The sequence below is a fragment of the Ptychodera flava genome, chromosome 16 (assembly GCF_041260155.1).
Source record: "Ptychodera flava strain L36383 chromosome 16, AS_Pfla_20210202, whole genome shotgun sequence".
NCBI lineage: Eukaryota > Metazoa > Hemichordata > Enteropneusta > Ptychoderidae > Ptychodera > Ptychodera flava.
Window position 1 is genome coordinate 8,937,670 of NC_091943.1, and position 12,392 is coordinate 8,950,061.

Below are 12,392 nucleotides of genomic sequence, written 5' to 3' on the forward strand. Positions count from 1 at the left end.
CTTACTCAAGTCAAGGCATTCGTTAACACACTTACCCTGAGTAAAGGCATTCATTAACACACTTACCCTGAGTCTTGGGAAGAAACAAACTTCACAGAACACTCTGACCCATTCAATGCTTTTGTCAACATAGAGGGCGCCTAGAAATGCTGCAATGTGACGAAGAAATAGTATCTGTATCAATAAACAGTTACATTAATGCTAATGAAAAGTCATTACCAAGACACTGTACACACAATGAAATAAAAGTCGAGTAATCTTCATTACTTGATGCAGTATTTTGTTCAAACTCAAAAATGAACTATAAAAACACCAATTCACACTTCAAGTCGTTTTATAACTATTTCTATTGTCTTGTGGTCAGTCACCCATGCATGACTTCATAATTATACATCAACTGCAAAATTGAATAAAGCGAGTCTATAGGTACACATGATAATTACATTCAATTAACGTCAACCATTAGATATTCAAAAATGCTGGTACCGCAAAACAAACATTCCTTTTAAAGTGCTGGTACAAGAAACATTTCTGAGGACATCAGTTATATTCATACTTATGTGTTAGAAACAGTTGGTACGTTAAATACAATCATTTTAGAATTTCATACTTTTGTTCTGTGCACAAACAAGCATAATTATGGGACTCAACATTGCATTGGAGAGGAACACTACACCTTCAAGCAAATCAGCCAGAACTTTCACTCTCAGAGCTGGCTTTTCTTTTTCTCGATTTCTGTTGAAATTGATAATGTACTCCTCCATTCCAAGGTCTCCAGCCACTGTAGCCTGCGTTCGATTGTTGACCAGGGAACTTCTTAAAAGCTGAGAAGCAAATTAGAATGATTACTTAAAGGCAGTGTTTACAAGAATACAAACGTAATGCGGAGATTGTACTGTACACTGTCTGCAATGCACTGTTTCTCAAAACATTCTAACATCCACATAAAATTATAGTGTTGCATTATCATCAAATTACAACCGCAACTAGAATTTGTTTTCCAATTCCTCTATCTTGTAATTCCATATTTCCAGTCTAGCGCCCTCTTCCATTAACAAACATATTTAACATTATACAGATAAATGAAACTAAATGAATTATACATCTGCGGTGACACAACTGAAGGAAGGCCCTTTCAAACATTGTCCCCATAATTCCACTCAAGCTTAGATAAACAGACATATCTAAAAGTGTCCAACAACCATCAGTTAATTTCATGTCGTGTCTAATAGTCAATCAGAAAAGTCTTTTTTAGGTTCAATGGTTAAACTACGGTGGAGAAAACAGTTGTCTAATTGGCTGATATCATCGAGCAAACATCTCTCTATACATAGGTCCATCAACATTATTGACAGTAACAGTGGTTTTTTTGGCTTGATTAAGGAAGGAATAAAATTCACATTGTCACACAACAGCAATTGCAACAAGAGATTACTTACAGACAGATGGCCCTCATGATGGTCTGGGAAATGTTTGAATAAATATTCTGATGCAACAAGCTGCATGGCTGAATCTCCAAGGAATTCTAATCTTTGATTGTGTCCTCTGTAATCAAACAACAGAATGCATTCAATTTTGCAGGTTATCAGTTAAAAAGTCATTTTTGACAACACATGATAAACAAAGCATTAAATGCTATTTCCACTCAAAAAGCAAAGCTAGGTAAAAGCCCTGTGCATCTAAACTTGAAGAGCTTTTAATTGTACACTCAGTGTTACTGTTTTCGGACAGGGTAGTGAATTTTGCCCAAAGTCGTTTCGTAAATGGCCAGCAATACGAAATCTTATTACCATACCTTTCGAAACTTTATTGTGGTTATCCTAAAACTCAGTTGACACGACGGGAGTGGTATTTCGGGGTCAAAGTTGCCAAAGTTTTGACCCCATGTTGAAGGCGTAATAATCTGACTGCAATCCCAGAAATCGGACGTCGTGTTTGGAATGTGATTAGGAGCTAAGTATTCAATCTGAATGCTGGGGGTGTAATTTGAACAGCGCCCTCAGAAAAATAGCCTCGTTTTCATTTCAAAACAAAGGTGGCAGTAGTACGCAGGGGTCACACAAGCATGGGTCGCCTAAACATGCCTATATTCACGCTATACCGCAGACCTGAGTGAATGTTATAGGTAATATGTGTTTTTTAGGAATTTGTTTCTGATATAAACAGTTTGTCATGTAAAAATAAACCTACCTTCAAAAGATTGTCGATGTGTATACTGAGTAGTTTCTGTTGCATAACACGATTTGGGTCTGTCTATGAAGGAGAAACGGGGCTAGTAAATGGTCTTCCGGGTCTTGAACACCGATCAAATTTCAGCAGTGTCTTTTTCAGTAACAATTGATTGTGTATACCAATTTTTAACTTCACAGAACTATTTTACTGGAAATGGTACACTTTTCAATAGACCCTTGGCGAAACTTCGTCTAAAAATTTCACCTATGAATGCCGTTTTCTAGTACTTGTTACAGTGGGCATTATACATTCACCACAGATTAGATGGCCTCTACAAACGAGAATAATTTTATGTTAACTACAACTACAGTTCTTTAGTATATTTTTTTCTCAGAATTTTAGAATTTATAAATTGTTTTATGTATCTTGAAGTCTGTTTCTATATATAGGAAAATGAGAGCAACTTTACACATCGTTTTCTACCTTTGATAGTGATGCGGTATATTGACATGATTCGATCACAGTCCCTCTATCCACAGAGGGACTGTGATTCGATCAATGTGGTTTAATGATATGGAGAAACATGGCGAGACACCGGTGAATCGATAGTGCTTTGACCCTGGTCATGTGATCTGGGTCCCCGGGAAAGAACCGGTTATGTGTTGGAGCTATTTATCCCACATGTTAATTTGATAGTAGCGATTGTTCATCAACTAGAGATCCTAGTATGGATATGTTGTGGTCTGAACTTTGAGTGGTTTGTTGGTCAGACCGTTCGTGTTTATTTTATCCTCGTGCTTGATTTGTGCCTGAACGAGGATGTCTCTTAAGTTTTTATTCCTTTTGTATGCTATGATAGGTTTTTCTGGAAAAACTTTGACCAGTGTTTGATCGGCTTCTATTATTTTCCAATTTTTTGTTAGACATTGTTTGATTTGCCTGGTTTTGATGAATGGACTGAAGGTCGTTGTGTAAACCAGTTTTGTTCTTATGTCATATTCCTCTTATCTTTATCGGTGATGTATCGTCGATGGTTGTTGAGATTAAAATCTTTTTTTATACGAGATATATCTTTTTTTTCTATAATCTTGTTGTTGAAGTTTGCGTGTGAGAAAGTTGACCTTTTCAATGAAGTTCATGTCGTTGTTGCATGTGCAAGCATATCGGAGAAGTTCACCTTTAATGAAGCCTTCGAAAGTGCCGCTCGGGTGACACGAATTTCTCAATAAATATTGGAACGTGTCGGTTGGTTTTGTGTTGGTTAAATTAAAAAGAAAATTAATAAGTTCTGAATTCAATATACTGCAAAGACAACAGCTTTATTCTAAATAAACCTGAAGTTTGATCAATACTTAAGCCTCAGAGACTTGACTGCAACAAACTGAGACAAATCAGACACGAAAATTACGTCAAAAAAGTTAAAAGTGAACAACCATGAGGTCACATGCACAAGTTTTTCTATGGGAAGCCCCGGCTGGAAGCTTCGAAGCCATCCTCGGACTGTGATGACCCTGAAAAAAAAAGAGGAAAATAATTAAAAACAACTGTGACACGAATTTTACGTATTACAACCTAAAAGTGTCACTTGATGATAGTTTTCCCCAAAAAAGTAACATTTGACCTAAAAATACGCACATTTTGGGATTTATTTCACTATGGGCGTATGCGAGTACACAGTGTACGTGTAAACGTACAGTACACTAATGTTGATTTGGCGCCATATTGGATTTTAGCGGCAAAACACAGCGGCAAACTTTGCCGCCCAACATCAAATTCCTGGCATGAACAGACAAAATTCTGCGGTAAAAGCTAATTTATACTATAATTCCACGAACTACGCTTGATTTTGGGCCATAATTTCATGCTACCGTAGTTGGTACAGCAACACAAGTCCGCGCTCGACATATAACATCGTACTATGAAAAATCGCCGAAATCGCAAAATTCACTTTAATTTTTCAAACAGAGCCCCGAAAAGTCACTTACCTTCTCAGAAAATCCAATTGAAGAGATGAAGTTGGTCTCCAATGATAATTATCGGCGAAAAAATGAGGATTTGGGAGCGACTGAAAAACTGTGTTAGCCAGCCAACGGTCACAGTGTAGACTGAGTTGCTGAGTGCCGTTCGAAAGGAAATGGTATTTGCATATGCAAATTGCACCCTAGCGTTCAGACTGTATTGATAATTTGAAACTTCAAACCACCGATTTGTAATTTCGATGTGTTTAGAAAACTGTATATAAGAATATTTCATGATAATTAGTTATGTTTAATCCATGGACGACTCAACTATATTTCGACGTGTATAGCGCTTAGATATCGGACACGGGCTGTCTCTGTGTGTGTTGCTTTCTGCACCTTGTATCGTACGGTGTGGCTAACTTCGCTAAGTTTGTTCAGTGAGTATTACTTATAATTGTTTCCATTGCATATTTTGTTTGTATTAGAATCGCACAGGCATTATTTAATAAAAATAGCAAGTATATTTCATCGTATGGAATTATTTACCTGTCAAGTTTTTACGCGGTAAGTCACTTACTACGTTTACACATGCTAAATATTGTCTGTCCGAAAACTTGTACACTTCTTACGTTCATTAAATGTACTTTTTTTTCTCGAAACAACTGCGCAGTTTTCGTTAAAACTACATGCAATCGTAGCGAACAATGGAAAGAATATTTTCAAAATCATTATTCTCCCCGAAATTCAAAATTAAATGCTAAATCAGAACTTTAGTCAAAATTTCAGTTACTTTGACCTGACGGCAGTATGTTGACAGTGTCAATGACGCGGTATCAGACGACAATTTATGACCGCCGCTCGTAGCGAACTCAATAGCTTCTACCAAAAAAACTATCGAAAACGGGACAACAGTGTCACCTGACTTAATATGAGGTCACATGACCTGTAAAACGCTATCGATACGGAGCAAAATGAGTGTAACTAACAGCATGTCACTAAATGTCCGAAAACTGAGGTTGTCCGAAAACTGTCACACTGAGTGTATTTCCCATGCAACTGTTTTCATTGATGTGTTGTTGACAATTATTATAAGCAACATTTGTCTTGAGAGGAAAGTTTTAAACTTCTAATTAAACTTTCCTCAAGGAAATTATAAACAATTCTCTTTCATAGTTGGGAATAAAAATTAGGAGGTACAATGCAAAGTTTAAAATTAGAGAAACAAACTAGATACTTAAAATTCAAAATTACCCCTTTACTCCATGCAAACTCTATGAAGAAATATCAGATTTTCAATTAATCCCCTGAGTGCTTGAATTTTTCCAACCTAAATTTTAATGCAACATTTTACAATGTTTATGAATTTTTCAGTAATTGTTTCGATAATTTTGGACCAAAGGAACCAAACTTTTCATTGGCTACAGTTGTTTATCAAAATTTTGGGATAATCTGAAGACAAGTTTTCTGGATCTGAAAAATTGTCTGTCTTATATTATATGAAGCGACACAAATTGACTTGAGCACTCAAAGGGTTAACAAAATAATCAAACACAAACAACTTTATTTACTACACAGGCTTCAAGTTGAGCCAACGTAAACAGCAGATGAGCAAAATTCTGAATCTGGCAAAATCCTGAATCTGAGGCATAATCTACCTTCATCTGAAGGGATGCTAACAAATCACTAATACTATATATTATTGCCTGTAAACTATGAAAGCCTTCTTTCCTAAATGCCTGAAAATCATTCCACTTCTGATAAAATTGTTCATAATTCAGGAAATCAATGAATTAGAGTGACTTACAGCGTGAGATTCGTATATCCGACAGTTCTTTGAGTAAATGACCTGGCAAGAAGGCGAATGTGATTGAACTCTATTCCAGTCGAATTCTCAAAGTCTGTCAGCTTCTGTAAATGCAAAATTATCGAAAATTAAATTGGATATCAGGAAAGATGGGAGTCTAAAATCATTTTTGTGTACTGTGACAAATTTTCACAACCAACACTTATATGGTGCACAGTCCAAGGCATGTAAATATTCACCAATTACAATGACTCATTATCTCTTGATTTGAAAATTGAAACAATAGTGATTGATACACTTTGCATAAATTAATGTTTACATGTGTTATTATCATTATATTGTTGTTCAAAACTGTCCTTGGAATTCAAACTTGGATCAAACAATGACAACTTTTGTACAAACATAGATTCTACTTTTGATACAGAAAAGTCAATAAGTATTCGTAAGGCAACTTAAAATGTGAACAAATCTCAGAAAAGTTGTTGATGATGAAATACTGTAAATGACAGACCATTTTCTAAGCTACCTTCAAAGATGCTAATTCTGGAAAGTAAACATGGAACTGAAGAACTCTGATGAATTTTGCTGTCACAATGGAATCATGCTTTTTGCGTTTTTGTATCCTGGTTTTTGTCAACATTGAAGGTACAAGATTGCAGATGAATACCAGTATGTACATCAACAAGACTTACATACATGTCCAAATTCATTAGGAGATTCACTACTCATTGAGAAACATAGTACTGAATATTATTGAAACTTTCATTTATATTAATGAACAAGGGCTCCAAATCCATTATGAGGATGCATTATTACTTTTCCAAAACATTATTAAAAGACAATAAACTGACCTGAAGAACTGGCGATGAGTCAATCAAATGGCGGTCTCCTCCTGGTTCTTGATGCTGTACAGGTGAATCAATGAACGGACAGTGATCACCACTTTCTTGTTGAATTGCTAGTATGACGTTCATGCTTTGGTGACAGCAGTGAATGAAACAGACAACTGCTCTGTCTGTGCAGAGGTTTTCAATTACTTTTCAGTGAACTTATCATAACAATAATCATCATGTTTTCAGAGAATCGCAGAACATTATCTTCATTTTGCAGAATTTTCTCTTGCATTGCCACTTATTCTATGATATAACTTACACTAAAACATAAGTCTGTAAGTTTCAACATAGACAGTAGCAAAGGACAGCTGTAGATAGTTTCAAACAGGCATTGACACAGTGTCACAATACTGAGAGACATTCACACCCTCCTGAGAGAGAGAGAGGGGAGGGGGAAGCAGTGACATTTCACATCCATACCTGTAATGGATGAGCTGGGTGATTCATCCAGATACCCTGCAAGTCGTCCTCACAGAAAAGAAGTTTGCAGAATATCTCCTTCACTTTCTCCTGCCCTGCCTCCATATAGAGGGCGCCCATCAAGGCCTCAAAGCAGTTGGCCATAGCATGTTTCAGGTCGGCTGAGTGGCACAGATCAGGTCCATGGGCATACAACATGTAGTGATCCAAGTCAAGTTTCTGTCAACAAAAAGGTACAAAACACAATGTACATTATTAAAAATGTCTTCTTACTGAAAGGACTCTCAGTAGGACATTGAGGGAGATATATATGTATCGCAAATCATTTGTACTTGAAGTTTTCATACAGTACAAAGTTTTGATATTAAAATGAAGAAATAAGCAAAAATAATGACAAAATACAAAATTTCATGAAAAATGACAGGAAATCCAGTCTATCACTAAAAGTACAATAATTAATATCAATAACTTTTGATGACATTTTCATGATATTTGTTCCACTAAACAAACACATTTGCATGGTCTTCTTACAAAACTACCATAGAAATACAATGCCAACACAATATACCATGTACAATGTCAATTTTTCAATGCTTTTGTTGACGAATATATTCTGACATGAAGTCAATCATCATCAAAAATGTTGGGCATTATGAATAGTGCTGTGTTATTGAATTGAACACGAGGCACAGTGGCATAATTTTTAGAGTAGCATAAGAGAATTGTATGTATGTTACAAACAGAACCACAGTTGTGAACAAAATCATCAAAAGTTGCTGCAAATAGCGCTTTAAAATGAAGTAGATATCTCAACATGATCAACATCACCATAGCAACCATTCCTTGCAATCATAGCCAGTCACACACAACACTAACCTTTGCCAGCACAGCCAGGTGTTGATTCTGAACCAAGGCCATTCTATATGTTGCCAGTCCTCCCTCCTCCAGATGTGGAAACAGATAATAGAGATGACAGCTGGTGATAAAAAACATAGCAAATACTTTAGTCAACAATTCTAGTAAACAATAGTATACACTGTGTATTGTTTGAATTTCCATTGTTTTAAATTCTATTATCAGTGAGTTAAAAACTATTGTTGACCTTTACCTGATTATAAATTCTAACACAGCATCACCAAGAAATTCCAGCCTTTCATTGTGTTGTATCCTAGATTTGATTTCATCCTCGCTGGCCATACGAGACATGATATTTATCAATGTGTTGATGCCTGTTGATAGAAGCAAGAAGAAAAGTCAATAGTAAAATCTAAAATCACTGAAAAATAATTTTGCAATGAGGAGTATGAATGAAGAATTCAGAAAAAGTGATCAAAGACTTTCAATAGTGCAGATATATTGTACAACTTCCTTAAATCTCCCACTATTCTTTCGAAAAATGGTTTAACTCTTATTGATAAATGTCAAAAGACACATACTGGTAACACACGTTAAACAAGAATTCTGCTAAAGACTTATAGCGCTGTAACCTACATAATGGGTAAATGCTCTCCACGTAAACCAGTACTGACCATGCACTTAAATATTTGGACAACAAAACTCTTACCAAGTTCAACTTTTGTATTTCCATCCACGTTTCTCAATTTTTACCTTTTTTCCGTGTATGTTCATGGTGGATCCTTCTGTCTCCATATTCCGGCTGTCTGACTCCACAATTTGATAGGGAATTTCGCACATGATCCGGGTTCATTCCAAAGTTCAGATGATGTGATGGGTGGGTCATTGCAAGCTGTTAGATTTTGGAAATTATAGTAAAAACTGTGAGTGGCTGACACTGCTTGACACACAAAGATTTAGAAACACTCCTGTAAATATCACTCCTGAGAACAGTACTCTCAAAGGTGTGAATAACACCATATTTAATACATATACCCTAGATGTGTGCCATTTTCGCACATGCTATTCTCCATTTTTCAGCCATGAAATAAGATAGTACATACTTGGACACGTACACAGACGCCTATTTATCTTACACTATCATGAGGTTGTAGAATAGTTGGCTCTGACAGTGTGACATGTTGTTGTTTCTTGAAATCTAATATTTCCACAACAATACCATATATTCTTTAAGGTAGAATGCGCCTTGGGCAAAGACATTTGGACTCTCAAAATTTTACGATACTCTTTTGGTCTACCACTTATGGGGGTTCATTTTAAAGCTCATGAAGTAAATAAAGTTTTAAGCTGCTTAGTTTTATGAAAATCGGGAATTTTATTTTCCCTCTATATAATGCGATGGGGGCCATTTTGAATTTCAAATATCAATAAATATTGGGTAATCTGTTACTCTAGTACCAAAATTTGTACAGTGACCCCTGAATTTCATTAGAGTTTGAAAGAGAACGATTGAAATGTTGCTTGAGGAAAGTTTCAGTTATTGTAAAGTTTCAGTCCCTCATTTTCAAGATGTAAACTTCCTTAAAGATTGGTTCAGTGAACTGATCATTCTGTCACTGTCTGTCTGCGTGTCAGAGAGTATGAATATGTCAATGAGAAGCCTTTTTTTAAAGTTGAGGGCGCTGTTGTCTGCTGGACTCATGGAGCTTGTTACCACTGGTAATAGTTTATTATTCTGTGTTGTGATTTGACATTTATGAACTTTTTCAAAATGACAGCAGTATGAATTGCTTGGTAATTTGTAATGGCACACTTACCTTAAATAAAGCCCTGTCTTTGAAAGTATATCCAAGTTTCTTGTCCAGTGTGTGAAGGCAGGCAAAGTATCTCAGATGGTGTACTAATACAGGCAACATCATAGCATGCTGAAATATCAAATGAAAAATGCATAAAAATTATTGTTGTTTGTTTCCAGTAAGCAAATTTGTATATCATCGAAACTGACTTTCTTTATCTTGTGAATTTGAAAGACCTTGCATTTAAAACCTTACACAACCACAATTCAAAGCCACCGCAAGTTCTCATTGTACAAGACCAGTGGAAAGGAACTGGGGATGTATGTTAAAAATTTTAGTTATGGCTTAGATACTTAAATCCATATATAATATGTACTATGTTAATAGTGTTTGTTATGAATAGATTCATCAATGGTAAACAAAGGAAATTTTGTGTTGTCTTAAGGTACCTAGAATGGCTATGCGAAATTATTGTTTGCGCTAACGCAAACAGTAATTTTGCATTCCCTGACTGCTGAGTTCAATGGTAGACCTACCTGACAGACATCTGATCGTATACCAGTACGTATCATTCCCTGACTGCTGAGTTCAATGGTAGACCTACCTGACAGACATCTGATCGTATACCAGTACGTATCATTCCCTGACTGCTGAGTTCAATGGTAGACCTACCTGACAGACATCAGATCGTATACCAGTACGTATCATTCCCTGACTTGCCGAGTTCAATAGTAGACCTACCTGACAGACATCAGATCGTATACCAGTACGTATCATTCCTGACTGCGATTTCAATGGTAGACCTACCTGACAGACATCAGATCGTATACCAGTACGTATCATTCCCTGACTGCCGAGTTCAATAGTAGACCTACCTGACAGACATCAGATCGTATACCAGTACGTATCATTCCCTGACTGCTGAGTTCAATGGTAGACCTACCTGACAGACATCAGATCGTATACCAGTAGTATCATTCCCTGACTGCCGAGTTCAATAGTAGACCTAACGACAGACATCAGATCGTATACCAGTACGTATCATTCCCTGACTGCCGAGTTCAATAGTAGACCTACCTGACAGACATCAGATCGTATACCAGTACGTATCATTCCCTGACTGCCGTTTCAATAGTAGACCTACCTGACAGACATCAGATCGTATACCAGTACGTATCATTCCCTGACTGCCGAGTTCAATAGTAGAACCTACCTGACAGACATCAGATCGTATACCAGTACGTTTGCATTCCCTGACTGCTGAGTTCAATGGTAGACCTACCTGACAGACATCTGATCGTATACCAGTACGTATCATTCCCTGACTGCTGAGTTCAACGGTCACTTCTCTCTTCATGCAACCTCTGCTTCTCAATTTCTGAAGTTGTTCTTCTTTCTCCATCAGTTTCTGTCTGTCTTCGTAAGTCACCTTGGGTCGATTGGCCATCAGATGTCTCATCTTCAGATAAGCCTTGAACAGTTTTTGATACCTGCAGTCAGTGAACAACAAACATAACATGAATAAGTGTACTTCACTTTCACTATTGTTTTCTTCCAAGGAAATCCACTCATTTTATGCAATAACCTTGTAGTAAATAAAAACATGGGAAATAAATCTATGTTTTGATCTATTTTTTCATTTTTAATGAGCTGACATGCAATAAGACTTGCTGTAATGCAACTTTGGCATTTTTGTAATCATGAAAGTTTTAGAATTGTATTTGTGATGAAAATGGCATCTACCAATTGCTAATCATAATCTTTGTGTCTTTTTGCTTGCTGTAAGATTTTGAACATGAAAGAAAACTACGGTTTGAATATAAAGTGGGATATCAGAAGAAAATTCTAGTTACTATGTTCTTTGAACAAATATTTAACCCTTTCAGCTCTGTAATTTTGGCCACTAAAATTTTAGTGCAACAAGTTACCTATTTTTATGGATTTTTCTTAACTCTGTTTGATAATTTTGGACTATATTGACATCACTCTTCATTAACTACAATTTTTGATTAAAATTTTAGAAAAAATAAAAAACAAGTCATCGTTGATGACACAGTCCCCGCTTGTCCATTTTGTTATAATCTTGGTGTCTAGGTAGCTGTGGTCTAGGTAGCTGTGGAATGACATTGATGCAACGGGTGCATTAGGCCTGTGACTTGCATAATAAAGTAATCTGAGGAACGTTCAATAATGACTCATCTCTGCCGGTAATGACCACTAAAGGAACTTTTGATTACATCACCCATAACGATGCCCTTACTGCCTCCAGTGTCATGATGGCACATACTATACACATGGTTTGGTGGAATTTTCGAAATGGTATGGGATCGGGTATGTTGTTGTAATCAGCCATTTCGGATCATATAATGAAACAAATTAATGTACACAAAATGCAGCCATAGTATTTTATCTTCGTATCACGTTTGAACAAAATCAGTCCATCGAGGGATAGTGACCTACCGGTATGTTTATGTTTCAAAGACATAAAAAA

The 12,392-nt window shown here is 36.3% G+C and overlaps 1 protein-coding gene and 1 long non-coding RNA gene across 2 annotated transcripts in view; both read right to left on the reverse strand.

Moving 5' to 3' along the window:
* LOC139152733 (ribonuclease 3-like) overlaps positions 1–12,392 on the reverse strand; it is a 28,125-nt gene that overhangs the window by 4,250 nt on the left and 11,483 nt on the right. The window contains exons 12-22 of the mRNA XM_070726049.1: positions 11,184–11,391; positions 9,923–10,030; positions 8,859–8,997; positions 8,359–8,479; positions 8,127–8,226; positions 7,251–7,469; positions 6,789–6,842; positions 5,938–6,041; positions 1,440–1,545; positions 677–824; positions 67–149 (exon numbers count right to left, since the gene is read on the reverse strand). Of these exons, the coding sequence (XP_070582150.1) occupies positions 67–149; positions 677–824; positions 1,440–1,545; positions 5,938–6,041; positions 6,789–6,842; positions 7,251–7,469; positions 8,127–8,226; positions 8,359–8,479; positions 8,859–8,997; positions 9,923–10,030; positions 11,184–11,391 (1,390 nt within the window). The remainder of the gene's footprint in view (positions 1–66; positions 150–676; positions 825–1,439; positions 1,546–5,937; positions 6,042–6,788; positions 6,843–7,250; positions 7,470–8,126; positions 8,227–8,358; positions 8,480–8,858; positions 8,998–9,922; positions 10,031–11,183; positions 11,392–12,392) is intronic.
* Positions 3,473–4,297, reverse strand: LOC139152738 (uncharacterized). The gene is made up of 2 exons (XR_011556696.1): positions 4,158–4,297; positions 3,473–3,683 (listed from the first exon to the last, which is right to left on the reverse strand). It is a non-coding gene; the product is annotated as an uncharacterized lncRNA (long non-coding RNA).